A 24,305-nucleotide genomic window follows, 5' to 3' on the forward strand; every position below is an offset into this window, starting at 1 on the left:
TAAATGAGCTTTCCTTATGCCGCTTTCAATTGCAGGAAGGTGCGCAGAAGCCATGCTCCAAGTCAAGCCAGACGACCCCATGTTGGAAGGAAGGGGATGTTCCGGGGTTTAGTCTTTCTTTGCTTCTCTCTCTTCCTCAGCTTACCAGCGATCATCAGCCATGGACTCGAGTTCGAGCTCAGGCGGGTGGAGAGTCCGTACAAGGAACTCAATGAGGTCAGTTTCAAGTCGAACAGGTATTCTAAGAATGGATCTGACGATTATGTGTCAGGATGGATCTCTCGTTCCTGAGGAGGCGTCACAACTACTCGACCACTTCGTCCACTAGTCTTTCTCCAACTGTACCGGTGCTCCAATCCCCCGCAATGTTCCAAGCGTTGACGAGCAAAACGGTCCCGGAAGAGACTTTGAAACAAAAGAATAAATTGGAAAGAGCTGCAATCAAGCCGTCCATGTTCTTCGAGGATAAAGAGGAAGATGACACTGTTGCCCCTGATTTGAAGCATGGCGTTTCTCCGGATGCTCAATCAGTCCACGTCGCGCATAGGAGCGCTGATGACGAGCAGTCACCTCAGACGAAAAGTCGCTACTTCGAAGACCTGTTCGCCACTCGTGGCCCGCTTATTTCCCCAAGAACTCGCATCAGCAATGATTCCGTCGTTGTGATCGAAATCAAGACGAACTCGAGGGTGTGTAATCATAGGTTCACGGTCGTTATCTGCGCTAAGCCCCTTGTTTTAGATCAGTTACGATGATTCCAAGCTTGCCTCTGACCTGACTAGCCGAATGGCTCAAATCTATCAGAAGCCCGATGCCTTCATGATGGTCACTATTCAGCAAGATGCATGTCTCTATTTTGGCAACTCCGCACTTCCCGCCTATTTGATGAAAGTCTTCGCCTTGCCATATCTCATCGCGCCAATTACCAACCTGCGAAACACGATACTTATTCAAGCAGCACTTCAGGACCTGCTTCATGTTGCGCCGAGCAGGGGTGTTGTCTTGTACATCCCAATATCTGAAGAGAACTTTGCAACAAATGGAGTGACTATGATGGGTGAAATTGCCCGGCTAGAAGGCCACGCCGAAGACCAGGATTCAGGGATACTCAGAAGCATCTCACGGTCGATGAGGCGAAGGATGAAATCAAACAGCACCACTAGTGCACCCTTGTCTGCGGCAACTACTTCCTCTTGGACTCCTGGATTCGATCCGCGTCGGCGAGAGTGGCACGATGCCGGAAGAAGGAATGTTTCCAGTGAAGGGGAATCTAACACAGTCAGAAAGTCTAAGAGCATGCGAGACTTCGTTTGCCCAGCCGTTCAAGTCTCGGATCTGTAGGCGATGTTCATCAAAATCTGCCTATTCCACCTGTACATTCTTTACTGCGGCTTTGATCGGTAATGGTGATGGCTATATTGTTTACTTTTCTTGGGAAATTGGGTATTCCTAGCGGTGCTAAATGAACGCAGTGTGAAGCGGTACGAGGAAGTCGGAAGCCACATGTAGCTAGTTCATTAGGGCTCTACTTACAATCCTTCAGGCGTTGTAGGCTGTTCCTTGCTAGACGTGTAATGGCACAGTTAGGCTCGTATTCTAGCACCTTTCATTAGTGACTCATCACTTGGCTACTCTGACTTCTTTTTAAGCAAAGCAGTATGGGGCGAATTTAATTGTTGCAAGAATACTCGACGATACCTGCTTGTATTCATTTGACCACTATACCCTACGCCACTGACCTCGAGTTAAGGTCTCTTCCACCATTCGCTTCCAAAAAGCACCGTATTTTCGAGTCTCAACCACAATGGATCTACCTTCAGTACAAAGCAAAATAACAGAGATTGAGGGAGACCTTTTCCATGCCCCAGATGGTGCAGCTCTAATCCGTGAGCAAAGCCTTTGATCCATGATCCCAGTGCGTCACAGTGACTGATTTGCTAGAACAGACGCCTGCAATTGCCAAGGGTCTTGGGGCAAGGGCATCGCAAAGGCTTTCAAAGACAAGGTAACCCAGCACCCTGAGTTGAATTTCTTCTTGAGGTCTTCAGTAACTTACCTTGCAAAATAGTATCCAGCTGCCTTTGAGATCTACCGTTCTCATTGCCAGAATCTCCTGTCCAGCCCAAGGTACAGGCCTGAGCCTGCGGCGCAGAGCGAAGAGTCCCGTGCAAGAAGCTCGCGAGGCGTACGACTACCAGAGGGCACTGCGTTGATTATCCCTCCTCAGAAGAGAGACTCTGAGGCCAGCGGCACGAAACACTGGATCATTTGCCTATTCACGTCCCGCAGCTTTGGGCGGGGCGTCAGTCCACCAGATGTGATCATCAGGAATACCGAGCTTGCTGTGGCGGATATGAAGAGGCAACTTGCAGAATTACGGGCGGGTCACTCTTCTCAGGAAGGGTCGGTTGGAGAATTGTGGTCTTGCCGGTTCAATGCTGGTTTATTCAGGGTTCCTTGGGAACGCTCGCGGAGGGTGTTGGAAGAAGCTGGGCTGGAGGTTACTGTGGTTCGCCCTCATGGGGAATGATGGCTTTGTCGTTGAGAAAGGTTTTGCGTAGAGTGAGTTGGACGCATTATGTATTTTGAACAAGAGTGCGCACTGAGAACATCGCATCATAAAGCAAGAGTTGTACTCTGTACCTAGTTCTATATTTATGCTACAGAGTATTAATGGAGAATGAGACCACATACAAATTCCCACAACAACGTCTTACAACCACCTAACTCTTGTATAGATAGGCTGCAAGTAATGGCTTTTAAGTTCCTCAAACATATACAGCCACAAATAAACACCAATGACGGCGTCCAAGACGGTGCGAAGAGTGAAAGGCTACAGATAATATGAACCACGTGACTGCGCGTTTTGGCCGCGACTCGTGTCTTCGGCCACTCTATGTCTGAAGCCGGGTATTAGAACACGCAACATACGCATACTACCAGTGAAAAGCACTTTATCCAGTGGTCAAGTAATCTGCAAAATGCCTCCCGAACGACAAGGCACCCAAAAGCGCCGGCGCCTCCCCTTCAAACCCCCACGACCGCGAGACACCATCACCACCGCTGGGCCCTCAACCTCAGTATCAGCATCAACCAAAGCCAAGTTTCCCTCCAGAGTCGCCAAGAACACAGTCAATGCGACAGCATCCTCGTCGAAGAGTACACGCAGGCCCGCCGCTGTTACAAAAGCCTCTTCTTCTCGCCAGAAAGCCCCCGCCCGACCTAGCGCCGCGGCTTCAGACTCAGGCTCCGAACCGCAGTCTGGATCTGAGGGATGGGACACTGGCAGTCAAGATCGCGAGAGATCGCCCTCTGAAGAACCAGATTACATTCTTGCGGAGATCACGAATAATGATGAGGCGGATGATGTGATGTCGAGCGAGCCTGCTATCCCGCCGAAATTGCTCACCAGGTTATTACACCATCATTTCAAGAGCGAGAAGACTAAGATTGCGAAGGACGCGAATGAGGTTGTGGCTAAGTATGTGGATGTCTTTGTGAGGGAGGCGTTGGCTAGAGCGGCGTATGAGAGGGCTGAAGGGTTGGCTGATCGTCCTGGGGGGATATCGATTGGAGATGGGTTCTTGGAGGTATGATACCGCTCTCAATTGCATTGAACCTGCGGGGAAATGCCTTATTGATTTACTGACATGTGGCATAGGTCGAGGATCTTGAAAAGATGGCTCCGCAACTTGTGTTGGACTTCTAGCTTCATTTTTATTGGTTGTTTGGCTGGGATTGGAGTTCACGGAGTTTCATTTTGGTCTATGGTTGAGATACCAGTTGCATGACTATGATAGCATGAAACATCTATGTCTGAGGAGTATGGAATGCATTTGATTAGACATGGCTTGAACGACAGTGTCTATTTGAGATGCCAATACAGAAACGCTATGCAAAATCGTGAAATCTATTTACCGTGATATCATGACCACGACATGTGTCATGGCGGATGAAGGCCAATATATGTGCTGGACTGAGGCCCCAGAATTGAGAAGCCATTGGACTAACCACTGACCAGTCGATCTGGTGTCGCTGTGTCCGGTGTTGCAGCTTCCACTGGGTCGACTCTAGAGTCCGAGGTCATTCTCGGTGCCGACGAACTGTCTTTCTGAGCCTTATCTTCCTCTGCGAGTTCCTTTTTCTTCGGCCTCAAAGCTCCATTTTCCATGGCTTCCTCCGGCAAAGGCCGAATGTGAGGTTGACAAACCCACCAGGGTCTGCCATATTCGGCGATTGTTGCCTTGGAGCCTTTCAAGTCTGCATTAGGAGCCACTTCAAACCGCTCTGGATATTGTTCGTATTCGTCGAGGCCTTCTTTGACTGCTTGTTCGACGAGGAACAGAGTGTGCTCGAACGCGGCCATATCCCCTGGTCTGGACCTTGCAAGCGCATCTCGTACATTCGTGTGCTTTGAGACCATTGGACGCAGAATCTGGAAGAGATGCCCTTGCATCACTCCGAGACTGGGAGAATTCGGTCTCTTCGCCTTGTCCCGTTTTTGCTTCTTTTTCGGAGGGCCATCCTCAGCCTCCGCTTCCCCTGGCACTGTAGGTGATACCTGCTCGGGCTCTTTGGGATCTGAAGGGAGATAGAGAGGTTTCCGCTCTGGAACTGGCACTTCCAGGACATATTGATAGATGATGTCCAAGTATCGGCGGAAGATAGCGTCGATGCGGTATCCGCCCTTTCCGCTTCTACCCCTCCAATACTCGCGTCCTTCGCTACCAACCGGGGGAGGTTTGCTGAAGATGGCCGGATCGGACAGGTTACCCTCCGCGCTCATTACACCGTCCGCGCCTGTTGCCTCGAGACAACGTTCCAGATCATCATGGTTCAGATTGTTCCCATTTGCGAAGATGACCGTCTCTGGCGGTAAATTGTCGCGCAGATATCGGATGTAGCTCCAGTCTGCCAAGCCTGTGTTGTGACCCTTCTGCTCCCTTGTGCGCCCGTGAAGTGTGATTATGCTAGCTCCGGCGGACAATATCATTTTCGCATACTCCAACGTCTTCTCCTTTGACTCCTGTATGCGGAACTTGGCTGTAACGGGGATGGGAAGCTCCTTATGCAGTCGGTTGATCAGCTTGTAGATCAGATCCCAATCCTCTTGAAGGAACGCTCCGTAATGGCCCTTCCGGGCAATACCTTGGGGACATCCAAGATTGAGATCGACAGCGTCGCAGTAGGGCGCAACGTGTCGGGCAGCTTCTAGAAAATCATCGGGATCATTGGCGCAAAACTGTACGAAAAGCGGTCTGTCAAAAGCCGGGTTGCCGTCAAGGTAGAGGGAATTGTCATTCTTGTCGAGACCGGCTCGGGTAGGCTGGAAATGTTGCCAACGAACATTCGCTTGCTCTCGAAACAATCGCGCATGATACATGGGGGAGTAGGCGAGAATTGGTTTCGGGTCCTCGGGTGGCATGAACGAACGAGTCAGCATGCGCCAGGCCTGGGAGATGGATCGTTAGTCCGGATGCGCTGAACAGGAGAGGCATGGGCCTTACAAATTCGGATCTGTCGACCATAGGCGCCACAATATACTTGGGACTGCCTATGCTCTCATAAAACTCTCTGCCGAATAGTTTCTTCCGGGGCTCCGCAGTTGCGCTCTCAGGCGCTTTTTGCGGAGCAGGCTGCGTCTCTAACACTGCCATTTTTGCAAAGAATCGACGTCGGAGGTTAAAGTATGATGGCCCCAGCAGTGGGGTAAGAAAGCGCACAGTCCCTATAGTGGCTGATAGAGGAGAAACAGATATCTGGAAGAACCTGACTTCGTTTGTGGCTTCCAGGCCAGTCTTGTCAACATTGCCTTTTTTTTTTCCTGAGCGGCGATTATCCGGAACGGAAAAACAACAGCGCGGTTCTTATCTTATCACTGATCATCGCCAGTGTCGCCATTGCCATGGGTACGGAGTAGAATCGAGAAGTTTTGTAAACAACGGATGGTTGTTAAGGTCGACACTTGATAGTTCTGTCATTGCTTGAACTCTATATCAATGGCCCGTGAGTAACTGAGAATGAAGTTGTGGTTAGAAATAATCTCCAAACCAAGTGGTAGTTCATATCTATACCGGCTTATATAATCCGAGACTGGATCTTGGCGATGTTTATCCTCCGAAACGGGCAATGAAAGACAGGAACAGTCAACTGGGATTTCTTCTGTAACATTTTAGAAAAATGGTGTAGCTGATGAAGAGACATGTATGAGTAGCACCTGTCTTATGTGCTCCCGACAACTCGCTGCAGGTTTGACAATTTTATTGACTGCATGTTATACGTTTGAAACGAACAGCAATGGACTCCACAGCAGTTGCAGGTAAGTCCAATGAGCACATACCACAAAATCAGACAGCTTCATAACAGGATGGCAGGCTCATCGGCAGCTTTTTTATCGGATGACGGAGCCCTTGCAGCTCAGCTCAACGGCAAAGACCTCATCATTCACCTCAATCCCGTGTCTTCGGACTTTAAGGAGGTAGAAATTGTTAAGCTCAAAGAGACACCGACTAGGTTTCTGAGGTTTTCGCGGCCAAAACAACTCGCTCAGTCCGATACCATCAGCAGCCAAGAAGAGAGCACAGGACGACGTATCCTCTGTGCTAGCGATACCCGTATTCTGGTCTGGGACCTTCATCCCCTGCAGCTGCACGCTGAGATCGAAAATATCGAATCCAGTTCTCTGAATATTGACTTTGGAGCCGACGAGAACGAGATTGTTGTATTCCATGCGTGGAACACGAAGTTAACGATCCATTCGCTGGACAGGGGTCGAAGCCAGGTCATCAAAACTCCAAAATTTTCTCATTGTAACGGCTTCGGCTATCGACCGCGAACGCGACAGTTTGCAATCTTACTGAAGCCGGAAACGTCCGACTTGTTGACGATCCATGAATATCGGTCTTATGAGCTCGTTAATCGAGTTAACCTACCGACATCGGATGCTCAGGGCTTGAAATGGAGCCCCGATGGAAACTGGATCGCCGTCTGGGATGCGGCAAGTGCGGGTACCAAACTCTTAATATATACAGCAGATGGAAACCTTTATAGAACCTATAACGGCTCGCTTGAATCGGAAAGTGTTTTTGACCTTGGGGTGAGAAGCATAGAATGGAGCCCAACAGTTAGCCAAGGCGATACTTCGGATCTGCTAGCCGTTGGAAAAGTCGATGGAACGATAGACATTCTGAATACCAAGACGGTAAGTCATTGTCATCTGAGCTCTCTTGTTTGCTGGAGGCCTGTCATCGTGTATTACGAGTAATCCTAATGACTGATACAGTTTTCTTGCTCCATGACGCTTTCACATGCATTCCCACTGGATCAGCCCTCGCTAAGTGCCTGGCATGAGAGATCTGTGACGGCAGATGGGAGTCTTGAATACACCGAGTTGCCAGCATCTTCTGCCTTTAGCATGATTTCAGAGTCGACTGGTTCACCTCGGGGCGCATCGATTATGGCATTCAGTGCCAACGGTGCTTTTCTCAGTACAGTCGATCAGACACGACCCAATGTTGTCTGGGTCTGGGATTTGAAAACAGAGCCCGGTCTCGTCTCCGTTCTGCTTCACGACCATCCAGTCCGACAGGTTGCATGGCATCCTTCGCAGACCGAGTTCCTTGTAACTACATCTAATAATCTTGTCCCCGCTGTCCGATATTGGTCACTTGATACACCCCCGTCAATTATCCCAATCCCGATTTCACGAAGTGAAGGTGGAAAATACGACATAAGATGGTTGCCTTCAGGTCAAGATGGAGTGCCAGCTTTATGGTTCGGAACACTCGACGAATACGTCCTTGGTCATTTCGGATTGGAGGACGGCGCTCAGCAGTTTAAAGTAGCTTACAGCGTGAATGACAAGTCCTCAAATAATCATTGCTCGAACACGAGCAGATGATGCTGAATTCAGTTGGGCTATTCTGGATAATTATGACGACTAATGGATTCTTGCGATCGAGAGTTCTAGTCTACAGACCATATATGTTATACCCATAAGAAAAACTAGGAAAGAAGGATCAAGATAGCCATCACCTGCTCAGCTATTGAAGTCCGATCCCTCGATCCTGGGATATACTTCCCGCTGGCCAATCACATCCCGGAGACGGGGCCATGCTAACCGAGCCACCATCAGCGAGAGGGCTTAGGGTTCAGCACCACGTGACGCTGAGTCATCCCCCACTCAATTTCGCACTTGGGTATTCAAACTTCTGGCCGACGTTCTGTGCAGCTCTTCCGTCGAACATCCGCATCAGACAGTCAAAATGGTACGTTTTGGAGGCGCCTTGTTCCATTAAGGTTATGAAGAATGTGAGGCGATACTAACATTATTTTTCAGGCCGCCGGCGCAGGAAAGCAAAAGAAGAAGTGGTCCAAGGGCAAGGGTACGCACTTCCATCGTCTTCCCATCACCGTATCACCCAACCCCGTTGAAGCGAGCGATCATCTTTCCACTTGAAATGAACATGCCACATCGGTTCCTTTTTCGTCGGGGAGAAGAGCTTGTCACTTGTCGGATTCAACGATGCTTGGGGTCGGAGACTGAACGAATGCTGACTTAATTTCACCGTACAGTCAAGGACAAGGCCCAGCACGCCGTCGTCCTTGAGAAGCAGACTGCCGAGAGACTGCAGAAAGATGTCCAGTCCTACCGCCTGATCACCGTCGCCACCCTTGTCGACCGTCTGAAGATCAACGGCAGCTTGGCCCGCAAGGCCCTCGCTGATCTCGAGGAGAAGGGACAGATCAAGAAGGTCGTTGGCCACTCCAAGATGACCATCTACAGTATGTGCTCGCACTGCTTGCGGTTCAATATGAATGATTGTGGTTGTTGGATGGCAATGCTAACTACATGCTTACAGCCCGTGCCGTTGCCGCTGAGTAAACGATTTCCTACGAACATTTCTCGCGGTCCTTTTTTTATGCTACGAATGATATCACTATAAAATTCGGAAAGTCTGGCTGGGCGAATGATGTATTCTGGTGTGAAAGCACGCGCTTCTGCATATGTCAAGTAAATTTGACTGAATCGATCTCACAAAATCTGTTCCAACTTTGCTTTACCGATCCGTAGATACTATAGCCTGATCGTAACCATTATACACGCCAGTTTGCCATATCATCAAGCCACTACATCCCTCTTCTTCGGCCGCTGCTGCTTCGCCGCCTTACAAAGCTCCCTCTTCTCCTTGGGTAAATCCTCCAATCCCACCACCTTCCCCACCTCGAAGTACTTCTTGTGGTTACGGAAGAAATTCTCCCAGTGAGCCACTTGCTTCCGCACCTTACCCAGCGCCACCCTCCTGTCCTGCTCCCGCCGGATCTTCTTCTCCCCACTGCTCAGCTTCCTGTCTTCCTCCTCGTTTTCAAGGGGGATGAACATCTCCTCCACACCCGTAAGATCATGCGTGAGGTCCTCCTGGAAGCAGCCCGTCACAAACGCCCGGGTTGCATCCCGGCCCGCGAAGAAGTTGTAGCCGCCACCGGGGCCGTAGACGAGCGGGTTGGCGGAGACGTCGAAGATGGTGCCGTTGACGGCGACGTAGATGGGGAGGGAGGGGTCGCTGCCGTTGTAGAGGGCGAGTTGGTCCGGTGTTAGGTAGACAGGTCCTTTCTTTGCATTGTTAGCATCGTCGTCGAGCATGGAGATGAGGACACCCAAGCTCTCGCGGAAAGACGGGGCTAGCTTACAATGTACTGGACCAACACCGGCCACCTTGTGAACCACGGCCTGTATCCCCAGAGAACAGACTCGCCGGTCATGTAGTAGGAGAGCCCGCAGGATGCTACGACCAGCGTGAGCAGGACGCGGATGATGTCGCTGACGCTGATCCCTCCGTCATGGCTGGTTCGTCGCGGCGATGCTGATTTTGTAGGCTTGTCGGATGTCGAGGAAGATTGCGGGGGGACTTGTCTTTGGCGGAGTTCCGACATAGTTTTGGTTGTTGTTGTTTAGACTATGCTGGATGGCATTTGGGTTTGTTCTGTGCTGATGTAGCTTGTATGGAAGTTCGCCCAGAAAACCGAGGACAGATAGCTTCGACAGCTTATGTCCGACTTCTCCGCCAGTTGTGTCTGGGCGATGGTTTCACATTATGGAGCGCGATGTGGAACTGGTATCATTTGAATTGATTGCAGAGCTGCCAGCTCGGCATTAAGCTATATTATCTACAAGAACAGACTGCTGTCTGTTTTCATATAGCTTCACCATACTGCGTCAATCTAGCTCTCAACTCATCGAGCGACACAACACCTTACAAGACTAGTATTCCAATAACACGCAAGATTATACGGTCGTTGTGTATAATATCATTAAGATCTATAGCTCCTGCACAATATGCATGTCTAACCACTTGCTATTGCTCTGAAATCTCTGTATCCAAAAACTGTAACCAAGACCACAATTATTCTTCTTGACCGCCGTTTATGACTAAATCTCAAACATTGGTCGCCGTCGACAACAAGAACCTAGAAAACTATAAATCAATCAGCAAAAGCTCACACTCACTATTGCAAGAGCAGAACAAAAGTGGTCAAAAATGTCAGACATCCAAGGAAGAAAATGCGCACAGAGCACGTCTAAGATGGGTTCTAGCGACGGCTAGCGTGGAAACTGCGAATGTGGAAAAGGTTTTCATCATTTAAGGGAGGGGAGAAGAATTTTGTTGCGATTGAGAATGAAGCAGATGCACTTACCAATTTATGGTGAGTTAAACAGTTCGTTGGGAGTTTATGAAGTTGTTGAACACGCTGGATCTGAATGTCAGTGGATCAAGCCGACATTATGCTTGATGCTATAGCTCTTGCTATTGCAGTACCAATTATTTCTTGGTGAGTGGGAGAGAAGAAGATGCAGAAGAGGGAATCGAAACTTTTTAAAGCTCAGGAAAAGGGAAAATTTCGGTAAGTGGGTCTGCAATAGTTGATGCCTCGGTGCCTGAGGCCTACAGGATTGTCGTTCCTAATAGACGAAGATACGGACTGGTCCAGCCTGATCAAATTGAGTTCAGAAATAATGTATGTATCGGAATATCATGAGTAGCAGTGGTCTCGACAGAGGGAATACTGCCATAGGACCACAGCCCAGTCATTTCGGGCTTCGAAGACTTAGGCCAGTACAAAGTGTTTCGTTAAGTTTCAAGTAGCTTTCCATGTGCTCAGCTCCTTGGTCCTTGCTCAACCAGTTGAGGCTGCGTCTGCTCTTCGTCTGCCTGATCTGTATCCTGGTCTTGCTCCCAGCTCCTTGAGAACACATCATTAAGCGCGTCTTGGAACGTGCGGCAGTTCATGTCGATAAGCCCCTTCTTCTCTTTCGCTTCAGGATTACGAATCACAGAGACAAGACATAGGTACCTTAAACAGTCAGTACAGTTTCAACAATTGATATGTCAGAGACAGCTCACTTGTTCATTTCCATCAAATGTATCATGGTCTCGTCGTGCAAGACAACATGACTTTCCGCCTCTTGTATCTGATCTCCCTTGGGCTTGCGGTCTGGGTGGTCCCACGAATACAACTCTGAGACATCAACAATCACGTCTATGTAATCTGAGCACATTTCGTAACATGACATATCGACGGGACGAGTGTCAGAGGCAATGTAAATTTTGCTCAAGACGTCGAAGAGGTATGTCTTCTCGAAACCACAATTATTCGCAAGTGTGTTGATCAGATTCTCCAAGGTAGAAAGATTTGGGATCAGCTTCTGGATCACCTTGCTGAAAGCCTCGAAAACTGAGTAGTCATAGATTGATGTCAAATAGTAGTGTACTGGAGCATTTTCGTACCCCGCATCACTTAATTCATCCGAGATGCGCTGCACTATGTCTTGAAAGGTATCGGTGCGATATTCATCTGAAAGCCCGTCAACCTTGTGGATGAAAACTTCGATATTGATGTTCGGGTAGTATTGCTGGACGGTCAGAATGGTCCGATTCAACCGAGCAACGGAGTCTAGATAATCATCCTGGGCATCGATCACCCATACGAGCGCGCCTAGACTGCCGAAAATATCCTCTAGGTCAAATGAGGGCTCGAGGTATTCTAGCTGACCAGGAAAATCCCAGACTTGGAAGTCCATGAAAGAGCTAAAGATCGTGTAAGACCAAGATACGGCGGCGCAGGGGCGCACTTACTGAATCGAATCTTTCTGGATACGGGTCGTCGATTCTAGAAACAATGTTTCGTTTGGCGGCATCTTATGGAAGACAACGCTGGCGATGGATGACTTGCCGCTCCTGAGTAAAGTCAGCAACATGTTTAAGCATTATTCAGACGCAGATAGCTCACCGGCGAAGTCCCATCAGAAGTAAGCGCGGTTTAGCATCTCGAGGCTTATTCGTGGCCAGATGGCCCGGTTTGCCTTGTACCGGCGGCCCCAAATGCTGGTTTGCAATCTGAGACGACAGAAGTCAGCTCAGCATTAGACTCATTATTTGCGACGATTTGTCAATTTCAGCGGCGAGACAAGCTTCGCGCAAAACCATAGATCGTCAACGTGGCATTTTCTGTGGTTTTCCAGCATAGCTGGGACGAGGGAATTGACCAGGAGTAGGCTTCCTTACATCCATGTTAATTGAAGAGGCTTCAAAAAGGTCGACGGCAGTGAAGAAGACAATGGAAGTCAGTGATCCAATGTGCTACTTGTGGGTGCAAGACGCGACACTGAGGACAAAGCCAATGAGTGAATGTCGAAAGAAGATTAGATCTTCAGCCTCATGGCGAGGCGCGCTGCGAATTTTTCCAGAAGAATGAGTTTTGTAATAGTGAATATCCAATATCCCCGAACACTGCATCCACGTGAGTATATACTATCCCAGTGGGCGCAGACCAGAAGAGAACAAGACCACAATGGGGAAGTTCCTGCGTAGGACGGACGCTGTCTAGCTCAATATGGTATCGCAGAGGGGAGATTGACGCGTTCCAGACAACTGCGCTGTCAATACCTTGGATCTCAATGGCAGCGAGAGGTCGAGTGTGGATAAAGGTGAAGGTGCAGAGTGGTCTGGAGATAAGCCGGGGTAGGTTGGCTTGGCGTTCAGCGTTCGCTGTGAAAGAGTGTCAAGCTGCCTCGCACTGGGTCTTCTTGAGAGATATCCACACGAATAGTCTAATTGCTATTCTCCAACTTCCATGTCCACCATGCTTGGAGGATCATGATAAGATGCTCTCTCGGACATGCTCGGTCCCTGGCAAAAGAGACTAGTTGCGCATCACGATGGTCAACACGGCCACGATCTCGTGATGAATGATCTCATCGCACGATTGCGCCGTCAAAGACCGCCCGATTATTTCTGTCCACCGCGAAGTAGGGAGAGATGTAGTTTAAAGATTATGACTTTCTTCCACACAGCTCTAATCTCAACCACTGAATTCTTATTGACCAGCGCTAACTGACAGAAATCGAGCGTCAGTCGTATATATATATCTCATGTCCAGTTTAGGCTGAAACTGAATCCCCTTTGCGCCTACACGCGACGTCCCATCCAGAAGCAACTCATCGCCAACGATCCTCTACAATGCTGCAAATACCAGAAGAATTGCAAACCGCGTTCGGCTATATTGGCGCTGCATCTACTTGTTATCTTGCCGTACAAGTCGCCCGCCATTTTTACTGCTACCTCCGACCCTCCAATCTTTCGCGGTACAACTCCCCTGAGAAAGATGCTTGGGCTCTCGTGACCGGCGCCAGCGATGGAATAGGCTTTGGATTTGCCCAGGAACTCTGCCAGCGTGGATTCAATGTCTTCCTACACGGTCGGAATCACGACAAGCTACTACGAAAACAGGATGAGCTGCTGGCCGAGTTCCCCAACGCAAAGGTTCGGATCATCGTCTTCGACGCGTTTAAAAGCTCTGAAGATCTCAGTTGGATTGCACAAGAGATTGGTGACGCCCGTCTCACTGTTCTGGTCAACAATGCTGGAGGGGGAGTGAAGCCGTTCGAGCGGCTGGCCGAGCTCACACATGAAGACGTGCAGGCGACCATCAGCCTTAATTCTACTTTTACGGCGCAAATCACGCGCGTCCTGATGCCTATCCTGAAGAAAAATAGCCCAAGTCTCATTCTCACCGTCTCTTCGGCAGCAGCCTATGTGATGCCGACCCTCACAGTATACAGTGCCTCCAAGGGATTCGTGGAATCCTTCACCCGGTCGCTGCAAGCCGAAATGACGCTCGACGGAAAAGACGTGGAAGTCCTCGGGCTACGAGTGGGAAATACTAATAGTCAAGGGAATGATGTGGCCGTGGGCCTATTCACCCCAACCTCTCGCGCTCTGGCTTCAGCGGCCTTGAATCGCGTCGGATGCGGCGAACCGGTTGTCTGGGCGTATTGGCCTCACTCCCTCCAGGGTCTGAGCTTTCATCTAATTCCTGGCAATATGCTGATTCAAATATTGGGGGCCCGTCTCAGAGCCATGAAGCGGGAGGCTGAAGCGAAACGGGCGAAGAAGAGGTAGTATTATTTGACGAAGCGAACACGCTAGAGCTATGGACATGTTGAATAGCAAGCATTATCGCGATGCTGCTTAATGGCTAACTGAATCTTGGCCGCGAGAAGCGCAGCACGTCTGTATGTCATCGCAGATAGTCAACCTACTCGCTCAATTATATTAAATCTGATTCACTTGACCCCGTCCGTAGTGGAAGAATATCTCGGGTTCAGTGTCTGGAGAAAACCTAGGCATTGTAAAGAGGTAGTAGGATACTAGAGAGAGCCGATCTCAATGAGAGCGCCGCGACAGGTGATCCTCGGCACTGCACTGATTGGCCCCTTTCCTGCGCACCGCTCGTTGGCGTCATCAAGCGCCCAACCCGAGTCACCGTAAGATACTTTCTTTCAGTCCGAGGTGCTGCATTGAGTTTGCACCCAATTGCTAGTCTTCTGGGCTCCTTTCATGAGGGTCCTCTTTTATTGTTAATAACCAGTCTGCTTCTTCAGTTCTACGTGAGGTGTTACCAATGACGACTCTTGTGCCCCGCGAGCCATACTCCAAGGAAGAGCTCGAGAAGCTCTATCCAAAGGAGCTTCAGCTTCAATTGGTCCAGGTGGTATGTGATGAGATAAAAAAGTGGTTTCCCGGGCCGAGTGAATCAAGCTTACTGAGTGAGAATATAGTTCCTTCGTCACGGTACGATAATTCCTGCTGTCGAACTATCTCCAAGCAATTGGATCTAAGAACGGTTATTCAAGGTGAACGGACGCCGGTCTCCTCGCGATTCCAGAATGTATGTAACATGGCCATTTCTGATCCTGATGAGGCGTGAGACTTAAACTGACATCTCCAAGGCAGGCCTCGCGCCATGTAAGGACCCCTGCATCGAATTTACGATCGCCCTCAGCCTTACTGCTCGTTCCTAACTCGATGACCACACAAAGATTGGCCGTATTGCAATGTCGCGCGTCGGATGATTCAGATGGCAGCCAGCGAGAAAGACCTCTCATCGTGGAATGGCTTTCAATGGCGAAGAAAAATGGAAGCCTTTGGTGACAGAGACGAGTCGGTTGTTGCCGTGGGTGCAAAGGGTGACATAGAGGGTATCTGGCAGGTCCCCTGACTTCTGAGACGAATTGGTGGTCGTGAAGACTTGATAGCTGACTGGATATACGCTTCGCGACTTTTACAGCCAACATGGTGAATTGACAGATAGAGGGCGGGAGACTACATTTGAGCTGGGTCAGCGTCTGAGACATCTATATGTCGACCAGCTCGGTTTCATGCCAAAGATCAAATCGGATACGGAAGATATGTATCTTCGCGCCACGCCTATCCCTCGAGCTCTCGAGAGCCTCCAGCAAGCCTTCTGGGGCATGTACCCGGCCAGTGCGCGTACGCAAGACTTCCCTCCGCCGGTGATTGTTGCGCGCTCTTTCTCGGATGAGACACTCTTTCCCAATGAGGGTAACTGCCGGCGGTTCAGGCAATTGGCTCGGCTATTCGCTGATCGTGCCGCGAAAAGATGTACGCTTCCGCTTCAGAATCAGTGGTGAAACTGAGCCTAATGATAACGCTACAGGGAACGAATCGGAACAAATGAACTACCTCAACAGCCTCTGGTCTAAGTGGATGCCCGACGCCTCTCCCCAAATCGCTGTCGACTCTCACCCCCGCCTCTCTGGTATCCAAGACACGATCAACGCGACCGACGCTCACGGCCCCGCCACGAGACTACCCGCGGAGTTCTACGACAAGAAGGCCCGCGAGTACACCAACACCATCGCCGTCGATGAGTGGTTCGCCGGATACGCGGAGAGCAGGGAATACCGGAAACTCGGAATCGGCGCCCTGATGGGCGACGTGGTCGACCGCATGGTCAATGCCGCTGCCAACGGCGGCTGGCGCAGCGAGCGCTCTGCCTCCGGCTCGTCCGCAGAGAACGGCAAGGCGATCAAGTTCGCCATGAGCGGATGCCACGATACCACCCTCGCCGCTATCCTGGGCAGCGTGGGCGCCTTTGACGCCAAATGGCCGCCGTTCACCTCTTCCATCGCTATTGAACTCTTCTCCCGTGCGGAGAACCCACCTCCGTCGTCACCTTCCCCGTCTGCCAAGCAAAGGGGCCTGCTCGCGTACATCACCGGTCATGAAGCCTCGCCCTCGTCCGACACGGACCGCGCCCCGCTTTCGTCTCTCCCGAACTCAACACGGCAGGCGCTGCAGAACCACTACGTGCGTATTCGGTACAATGACCGCCCCGTCCGGATTCCCGGCTGCGCAGCGAAAGCGGAGAACCATCTGCCTGGCGACGAGACGTTCTGTACGCTCGATGCTTTCAAGGAGATTGTGGATAAGTTTACACCCAAGAACTGGAGGGAGGAGTGTGTACAGAATCTAGGGGAGGGGCTGTACGGTAAGGACGATGCGGAGAAGGCTGTTGCTGGGTTCTAGTAATATCTTCGGGGCTAGTTTATAGAGGGTAATCACGTCTTGTAATCCAGTAGACTGAGATAATGGATATACTTGAATAGCACGTCTTGTAGTATTGTCGCTGGCTGGTCAATAACCAACAATAGGAGACTTGTGTATATGCATGCACACATGGTGCGAAATGGAACCACGGGTACAAGTCTGTCTACGTATGTATTCGCTCACAATTTCCATCTATCACGGAATACTCTAAACGGCATCACCGCTCTTCGTCCGAATACTCGGGCTCGAGCGCCGTCCGCCATGAGGCTTACTCCTACTATGACTCCGACTGCGACTGTGCTTCCCACGCCAAAACCGATCCATCCACTCGTCATCGTTCGAGCCCCATCCGCTCTCGCTTTCGCTGGCGCTCCACAGAGACCGACCCTGGTCGGTATCCATGGCCTCGCCGGCAGCGGGAGTGGCAGAGGGAGCAGGCTCAGGCTCAGCAGCCCCCTTCTTCTTTTGTTTTTGCTTCTTCTCCTTCGCTAAGGCGTCGGCCGCTTCGCGGATTTTCTTCTGTTTGTTTGCTTCGACTGCTGAGGCGCGCTCGAGAATATCGAAGAGTTTCTCGATGGCGGGGGCGAAGGCCTGCGCGATGGGGATGTCGCCGACGCGGATGCGCATGTAGTCGAACGCGGCGGTGACGGGGGCTTGGAGAGGTGGTTTGTTTTCCGCGGGGGTGACGGTAAGGGTGGAGGATTCGGGTTCAGGGGCGGGTTCGTCGTCGGGCACGTCGAGGTCCTCGCGGACCATTGGAGCGGGCTTGGGTTCGGGGTCTGGTTTTGCTGGAGCGGGGCCAGCGCCGTGGTCGACGTGTGCGACTTTCTGGTACCGCTGGCTGAAGTGGGTGAGGACGACGGTGCGGGCTTGCATCAGGCGGCCGACTTCGAGAGCTTCGGAGGTGGTGGAGTGTTTCTTTGCGATGGCGGAGACGGCCATGTCGTCTTGGAAGGTGGCTTCGTGGATGAGCACGGTTGAGTCGCGGCCGATGGTGGCGAAGTTGGCGGAGGGGCGGCAGTCGCCGGAGAAGGAGAGCTTGAAGCCGTCTGGGAAGACGAGGGAGACGGCCATGGCTCCACGACAGTGCGAGACCCTCGTTGTGAGGATATCGGCGAGTCCGGTGGCCTGACGCAGGAGCGGGGTCAACGGCGAGGAACCGTCGTTGAAGTCGAGCGTGGACGTCTGAGGCCGGCTCCCGTCGGCTTCCCACCCGGGGTAGGAGCCATCGTCACGGCAGTGACGGTAGGTGAATTTGGTCTTGATCTTAGTGTCTGGGTTGATGTAGCTGGGATGGGCGGCCAGAGGCACTAGCTTTCCAAAACCGTAATCCTCTACGCCGGCATACTCCTCGAGCCAGCCGACCATCATCTCCTCGGACACGACAAACAGGCGCTTTTCTTGGAGAATCTTGCGCATGTCGGTCTCGACATTGCCTGCTCGAGGTACGCCGTTCGGGTAATTCGCATGGAACCACGCCTTGATGACGGAGGCAGTGCCAAGATGATGATCGGCGTGGAGATGGCTGATCCAGATCAGCCGAAGGTTCTGCAGCACCTCTTGCAACTTCTTCGGTTCGTACATCCGCTTGAGCTGGCCGATGGTGTTCTCACCACAATCAAGCAGATACGATCCCACCCCAGGCACATTGACGAGAGTGCTGGAGACGTTGCGGTACTTGGACGGCGAGGACGAGCCAGTTCCCAGAGTTACAATCTCCACATTGGCCCCAGGAAGGCCTTTACGGAACTCGGCTAGTTTCTCTTGAAATTGGGGGTTCATAACCCGCCTACGGATGGCAGTCACACGCTGCTCGATGGAGCGAGGGATCTTCTGCACGGTCTCGGCAGGGTTGAAGAGTGGCACGACCTCTGAGCGATTAAGCTCGAACTTGGGTTCCATGTCGATGACCAGGCCGGGTTTTATCGGTTCGAATGGCGAGTTGCGGATCATTTCCTTGGTTGTCTCCGATTCGCACGTAGGAGTACCTGGCTGTGGCAGGGTCTTATTATCATGAACCGGGACGGGATAATTCTCGCCGCGCAACCTAGCCAGCCGGATCGAGGACCCTGCCACGCTACTCAGTGCCAAGTAGTTGGGACAGTAATCCGTACTGGAGACGGTGTGTTTGCAGTGCGACATGCGAGCGACAAACTCGCGGAGGCGAGGATGGTCGCCCACACCAGGTCCTAGAATCCACAGGAAGGCCTCTAGCCCCGTGGTGACAGCGGCCGAGTTCCATTCCGGCCGGTCAACCAAATCATCTACGTAGTCAGAAGTAGGCAGATCGATGATTGCCAACCCCTTCCCGAGTCGTGGTGGACCTAAGACCATATCCGGAGTGACGGTCTTTCCGTCCTCAGACAGCACATTCTCGCCCTTCGTCAGGCGCGCATAGTTGGGACCGGCGCGAACGTTCAGCTCTTTCGCCTTTTGTGGGTCGAACTTGCCTCTAAGATCGTGGTTGCGCACGATATAAGACACCGCCTCATCGCACCGTGTCGTGGGTGGCAGTTTCTCCACACTGGCTCCAGGCCAGGGTTGACGCACGAGCACCTTGATGTCAGGAAGTGGCTTGTCGCTTCCAGGAGCAGGGCCATGGTACGGCTTGAGGTCTTTGGTTTCGGGATCCCGCACGAACATGACCGCAGGCATTTTGACTTCTGCCAAAGGAGTCTCGACGAGAGCATCCATCCTCCACGACGAATTAAACATGTCGGAGATGACCGATTGCCTCATGATCTGGTCCCGAGCCCGCTGGTCCAGAACAGGCTTGTCAGCGTCTCGCTCCTGGAACTCGTCCAAGCTCCTCTTTCTCGGACTCCGAGGCCCGGCTTGAGGAGATGTCCTTCTTGACCGCTGCAACGGCGAGGGGCGGATGGGCATGGCCCACACTTTGATGTTCCTGTCCGACCAGGTCGGCTGCTCAAAGGGATCAGCGGCGCGTGCCTGAGAACCAGCCTTGGACAGACTCTCCGAGTCGTACTCCCTCGTGAAAACCGGCATGCCCTTACGGAAAACAAACCTCCGCGCAGTGGCTAGGGTGTGCGTCAGATTTCGGCCACCATGAATCGTCAACGTGCCCCTGTCAGCCTGCCCGTCCTGCTGCTGCGATTGCTGTTTAACAGGCTGACCACCACGGCCCTTGGCCTCCTTCTCACGCGCAGTAAGCTCCAACGCATTCGCGGCGCTCGCTAGCCCATCCGCCAGGGTGAGAATCACACCAATCAACCCGCCATTGTTCGCCCATTCTGTCCGTCCCGTCAGAAAAATATCCGTAAGGTAGGATAGCTTGACACCGCGCTCCGTACAGGCCCGCTGGGTCCCCTCTGAGATCTGGCCAAAGAAATACCGTTTCTCCGGGAAGTGTAGGACGACAGTCGTGCCCGGCGTATCGGCCGTCGGCGTCGTCAGAACCTGATAGTAGAACTTCATTGGTTTGTTTCCAACAGGGCAAGTAGGTATAGAGTCGAAGCCGGAGTCCTGGCGCGAAGCAGGGTTGTATAAAATGTAGGTTTTCCCTCGTTTGAATTCGAGTTTGGGCGCTCTGAGAAGATAGGCGTCTGGATTGATCTCGCGGCGATGGTCGCGTGTTCGAAGTGCCTTGAACGGACGATACACTGACGGTTTGGGAGGCCCAGACGCGCCTTCGTAGACCTGGTGACGCGACTTGAGGTAAGACGCAGCTCTGGAGAAGCAAGAAGAGCCTGCTGACGACGGAGCCGGGCGAAAGGCCTTGGTGAACAGCCTCCCCGAAAAAAGAAGGGAAGCCAATGTGGCTGCTGAAAAGCTTTCACCGAAGGAATGGATGGCACTGCGCAATCATTGCAGAATCCAAGAATAAGTCAATAGAGAGCTATCCAGGGTTGAATCCGGAATTGAGTGACTGCCTTCCTGGATGAGAGACTCTGTTTGTGAGTCAGGATATCGGAGTTGCTGAAGTCATCCAGAATAATTTGGTTTTAGTTTTGCCTCCGCCCGAAGACTCTTGGCGTGTTTTGAATGTGGAGGCATAGACTACATCCACCGATTGAAATACTGCGAATATTTAGTTCTTGTATTTAATAATTCTTTTGAATAGCTGCAGCTTATTCTGACTTTTGATCTTATTCGACTAAAGCTAATGTCGGTTCCTAATGGCCAATGGACCCGGCGTCCAATTCCTATACCCTTCCCAAATAGAAGCGAGACCTGTTCCTTCAATACACCGAGACTCCAATAACCCAGAATTGACAAGCGAACGATAGAGATAAAGAGAGTGAGACGAAGAAGATGCGGGACGCAGATGTACAGTCAAATGCCATGAACAAAGGAAAGAGGGGGAGTATGTATCCTCACAGGGAATTGATGATCACAAGCCCAAAACAGTACAAATATCAAGGATGGAATTTACAAATCCTATAGGTATCACAAATGCTCGGCCGCGCGGCGTGGGGGAATCATGAAAGATGGGAGGTCATCACAGAGACGCGTTGGAAGGCGGCCTCCATACTGTTGCAAAGAGCGACAAAGCGGTCTGCAGTGGCCTTGGACTCGTTCTCGACTACCAGCTCAAATGCAGGTGTTGACTTTTCAGATCGGATGGTGCAAGGGAAGTCCACAGGGGAGTCTAACGACGAGCCGCTGGCGGGGGAGTCGGCGAAGAGGGCGAAAGCAGGGTCGGACTCGTCAAGCTGAATATCTGGGTTCTCGACACCGACAGGAGAATCCTCCTCTGTATTCGGCGGCCGCTCAATCATGGGGATCTCATCCTTTGCAGAAGATACTTCTGGCAGACATGTTCCAAACAAACTCGAGCTCTTTCCGGAGAGCATCTCTGCGTCGAGAGCGGGACCCTCGGGAACCTCCAGGACAGCAAACACAGGAGTGTTGCCATAGCTCATGTCAATTCCAGTGTTCCAGGCGCCATTGTTAAGACTCATTGCAGAAACATCCATCGGTTGATTAGGGACCATAACCATGCCAACCTGAGGGTTCTGAGGCACTGGGATACCGTGATTAGGAGTGGCGTCTCTGACGATGCTAGCTTGCATGGCCGGCTGCCCCATGGGCTGTGGTTGAGATTGAGGCTTAATCTGTTGCTGTTGCTGCGGCTGCGGCTGGGATTGAGGAACCTGGGTTTGAGATTGAGGTAGATTGGGGGCGGGGACGCCATTGACGCTCATCTCGTCCAGGAATTGAGAGAAATGAGGGGAGGAGAGAAGCATGCGAGCAAGGTCGGTGAGGCGAGCATTTTCCTCGTACAGAACACGATTCTGAAGACGTAGTTCGTGGGCTTCATTGGTCCGTGCAGCGACCTCTGACTCAAGTTGGCCGATATATTCTAGTTCATGTTAGTATTGCAGATATGGTCGCTGTTCGATAATTAAAAGCATACCCTTTCTGCGCGATCGGAAAGCGCGTGCCGAAACCTTGTTGCGTAGCTGCCGACGTTCCTTGCTACTGAGTTTCTTTCCCTCTTCACTAGCTAGTAACCTTTCATCTTCGTCCATATCCTGCTCATCCTTCTTCATCTTTGCCATTTGAGGTAAGGACGAAGAGGGCGATGGTGTGTCCTCGATAGCGCCCATAGCGTTGTGTCTCATCTGCTGCAAAAGGCGCGTAATCCGTTCCTCAACGGCAGGGTTCGTGGCGCGAGGGGGCTGGCTCTGCTGTTGCTGTTGCTGCTGTTGCTGTTGCTGCTGTTGCTGTTGCTGCTGTTGCTGTTGCTGCTGCTGCTGGAATTGCTGCTGCTGTTGCTGCTGACGAAGCATCTCATGTTGTTTTTGTTGTTGTTGTTGTTGTTGTTGTTGAGCCGCCTTTGCCATGGCTGCTTGTTGTTGGTGCATTCCCGGATACATGCGGCCGACCTGAGTGGAAGGCCCGGCAGGAACGACTTCATGACCTCCAAGAGCATTGGGATCGATGAATTGATTCTTGTTGACATTGGGTGAGAGATAGTAAGGAACCGCGCCCATGCCGTCAGACTCCAGGTCCATTTCAGACGGGTTACGAGAAGACATGTTGTTGAAATCGAACGAAGTGTCTTCCCGCTTCATGTGGCTGCTAGCGAACATGTCGCCGTTCATCTGGTAAGCAGGGCTCGCGTTACCGAAAGTGACGCCGGCCATCTGATTGAAGTTCATTGCCTGAGCTAGAGCTCCTGGTGGCAGACCAGTCTGCTGCTTGTGTTCCTCATATTGGTGGCTAGGCCCTTGGAAAGCCATAGGTGAGTGACCATTGGCAGCGAATGTCGCACTGCGAACATCGCCGGCGGTGAAATCTGAGCTGGGGAGAGAAGGCTGGCTTGCTAGGATGGCTTTTGATCGAGCCGGTTCTGCGGATGTGTAGGTGAGTTGATCGAGGTTGATGAAGCTGTCAATGTCCTGTTCGTACACGGTCGGCATCGGCGAGGTTGATGATGACATGACCGTAGGGGGTTCCGCTAGAGTCGCCATTTTGTTGATGGACTGCGAGTACCTCCGATATCGAACGAATGAAGCGTCCGGTCGATCAACGATGGTCAATTGATAGTTTGATAGGACGGCTGAATATATGTAGATAGCGAATGACGGTGAAAGGCGTGATAGAGATTTTAAGAGTGTACGTATACGCGAGGTTCTAGAAGGATATCGTTCGAGGAAAGAACGGATAGGGAAATGAAGTCGAGGTGATGAACCAAAGAGTCGAGATCAATGGAAAGGGTTAGAAAGGTGTGGGATAATGCAGTCGAAATCGTAGTAACGGTAGGATGGGTCAGGGAGATTGCTGGAGATCGACCGGTGGAAAGGGTGATAGATAGTAGATAGATAGATAGATAGGTTATGAGGGATCAGAGACGTGAAGCAGAACGACAGGAGTCGGGAGGCACCATAGATGGTCGCGGTAGAACTAGGGAGTCTGGAAGGAGACACTACTAGTATCTAGGAGGCCTGAGAAGTGGGCACTTTGTCCTCTCCAGGAATAGAAATCAGGTTAGGTAAATCGGCTTGCGCGTCCCCCGCTGACTCAGCTTCGAGAAGCGGAGTCCTTTGCATGCTGTGGCTGTTGATTGGTTCGAGACCTAGGGCTAACAATGCTGCACCCTAAGGAGATGATCCACCCTCCTTACCAGTTCCGTATTGTTACTGTCTTGGATACGGCAAGTGATGGGACAATCAGGAGATCTTCCACCAAGATCTGGTAGTTTGTTTACTTCTATCTACGGTAGTTGTTGATCATCAGAGATCATGTCAACAAGGGATTCTTATGCAGCCAGTTGACCACCTGCATGTCATGTTGAGCTTGTGTCGTATTCCATCCTCCGGTAGAATACGAGAACTATTGCCATCAAATACTACCTTAGGTACGGTATAATGAGTACCCCTGACATTTGCCCCAAATAATCAATCACAAATGGTCTTTGTCTGGTGTGTT

At 51.4% G+C, this 24,305-nt stretch overlaps 11 protein-coding genes across 11 annotated transcripts; 7 read left to right on the forward strand and 4 right to left on the reverse strand.

Moving 5' to 3' along the window:
* Positions 1-160: 160 nt before the first annotated feature.
* ALT_7644 (MIF domain protein) lies at positions 161-1,341 on the forward strand (the record flags this gene model as incomplete). The annotated part of the gene is made up of 3 exons (XM_033557429.2): positions 161-216; positions 272-689; positions 742-1,341. 3 exons carry the CDS (start codon positions 161-163, stop codon positions 1,339-1,341), a joined length of 1,074 nt encoding a protein of 357 aa, XP_033413320.2.
* Positions 1,342-1,804: 463 nt separating this feature from the next.
* Positions 1,805-2,530, forward strand: ALT_7645 (ADP-ribose 1''-phosphate phosphatase; the record flags this gene model as incomplete). The annotated part of the gene is made up of 4 exons (XM_089600297.1): positions 1,805-1,886; positions 1,947-2,005; positions 2,069-2,403; positions 2,452-2,530. 4 exons carry the CDS (start codon positions 1,805-1,807, stop codon positions 2,528-2,530), a joined length of 555 nt encoding a protein of 184 aa, XP_089455190.1.
* A 451-nt stretch (positions 2,531-2,981) lies between these two features.
* ALT_7646 (CENP-X/MHF2 family protein) lies at positions 2,982-3,709 on the forward strand (the record flags this gene model as incomplete). The annotated part of the gene is made up of 2 exons (XM_033557427.2): positions 2,982-3,590; positions 3,662-3,709. 2 exons carry the CDS (start codon positions 2,982-2,984, stop codon positions 3,707-3,709), a joined length of 657 nt encoding a protein of 218 aa, XP_033413318.2.
* Positions 3,710-4,006: 297 nt separating this feature from the next.
* ALT_7647 (tRNA-dihydrouridine synthase family protein) lies at positions 4,007-5,657 on the reverse strand (the record flags this gene model as incomplete). The annotated part of the gene is made up of 2 exons (XM_033557426.2): positions 4,007-5,452; positions 5,508-5,657. 2 exons carry the CDS (start codon positions 5,655-5,657, stop codon positions 4,007-4,009), a joined length of 1,596 nt encoding a protein of 531 aa, XP_033413317.2.
* Positions 5,658-6,297: 640 nt separating this feature from the next.
* On the forward strand, positions 6,298-7,900 carry ALT_7648 (WD40 repeat domain-containing protein; the record flags this gene model as incomplete). Its single annotated transcript, XM_033557425.2, has 3 exons — positions 6,298-6,319; positions 6,375-7,201; positions 7,283-7,900. 3 exons carry the CDS (start codon positions 6,298-6,300, stop codon positions 7,898-7,900), a joined length of 1,467 nt encoding a protein of 488 aa, XP_033413316.2.
* Positions 7,901-8,264: 364 nt separating this feature from the next.
* Positions 8,265-8,884, forward strand: ALT_7649 (40S ribosomal protein eS25; the record flags this gene model as incomplete). The annotated part of the gene is made up of 4 exons (XM_033557424.2): positions 8,265-8,267; positions 8,339-8,384; positions 8,575-8,784; positions 8,862-8,884. The coding sequence occupies 4 exons, from the start codon at positions 8,265-8,267 to the stop codon at positions 8,882-8,884; spliced, it is 282 nt and encodes a 93-aa protein (XP_033413315.1).
* A 237-nt stretch (positions 8,885-9,121) lies between these two features.
* ALT_7650 (putative heme/steroid binding domain protein) lies at positions 9,122-9,933 on the reverse strand (the record flags this gene model as incomplete). The annotated part of the gene is made up of 2 exons (XM_033557423.2): positions 9,122-9,613; positions 9,691-9,933. 2 exons carry the CDS (start codon positions 9,931-9,933, stop codon positions 9,122-9,124), a joined length of 735 nt encoding a protein of 244 aa, XP_033413314.2.
* A 1,223-nt stretch (positions 9,934-11,156) lies between these two features.
* Positions 11,157-12,569, reverse strand: ALT_7651 (GTR/RAG family Ras-related GTP-binding protein; the record flags this gene model as incomplete). The annotated part of the gene is made up of 5 exons (XM_033557422.2): positions 11,157-11,352; positions 11,403-12,086; positions 12,135-12,236; positions 12,289-12,395; positions 12,564-12,569. 5 exons carry the CDS (start codon positions 12,567-12,569, stop codon positions 11,157-11,159), a joined length of 1,095 nt encoding a protein of 364 aa, XP_033413313.1.
* Positions 12,570-13,517: 948 nt separating this feature from the next.
* Positions 13,518-14,459, forward strand: ALT_7652 (putative short chain dehydrogenase/reductase; the record flags this gene model as incomplete). The annotated part of the gene is made up of 1 exon (XM_033557420.2): positions 13,518-14,459. One exon carries the CDS (start codon positions 13,518-13,520, stop codon positions 14,457-14,459), a length of 942 nt encoding a protein of 313 aa, XP_033413311.2.
* Positions 14,460-14,961: 502 nt separating this feature from the next.
* Positions 14,962-16,889, forward strand: ALT_7653 (putative acid phosphatase; the record flags this gene model as incomplete). Its single annotated transcript, XM_089600298.1, has 7 exons — positions 14,962-15,051; positions 15,119-15,131; positions 15,194-15,228; positions 15,290-15,305; positions 15,380-15,538; positions 15,648-15,962; positions 16,018-16,889. 7 exons carry the CDS (start codon positions 14,962-14,964, stop codon positions 16,887-16,889), a joined length of 1,500 nt encoding a protein of 499 aa, XP_089455191.1.
* A 228-nt stretch (positions 16,890-17,117) lies between these two features.
* ALT_7654 (ribonuclease Z 1) lies at positions 17,118-23,347 on the reverse strand (the record flags this gene model as incomplete). The annotated part of the gene is made up of 3 exons (XM_033557417.2): positions 17,118-20,617; positions 21,403-22,233; positions 22,288-23,347. 3 exons carry the CDS (start codon positions 23,345-23,347, stop codon positions 17,118-17,120), a joined length of 5,391 nt encoding a protein of 1,796 aa, XP_033413308.2.
* Positions 23,348-24,305: the final 958 nt, after the last annotated feature.

Source organism: Aspergillus lentulus (assembly GCF_001445615.1).
Source record: "Aspergillus lentulus DNA, contig: Alt16, strain: IFM 54703, whole genome shotgun sequence".
NCBI lineage: Eukaryota > Fungi > Ascomycota > Eurotiomycetes > Eurotiales > Aspergillaceae > Aspergillus > Aspergillus lentulus.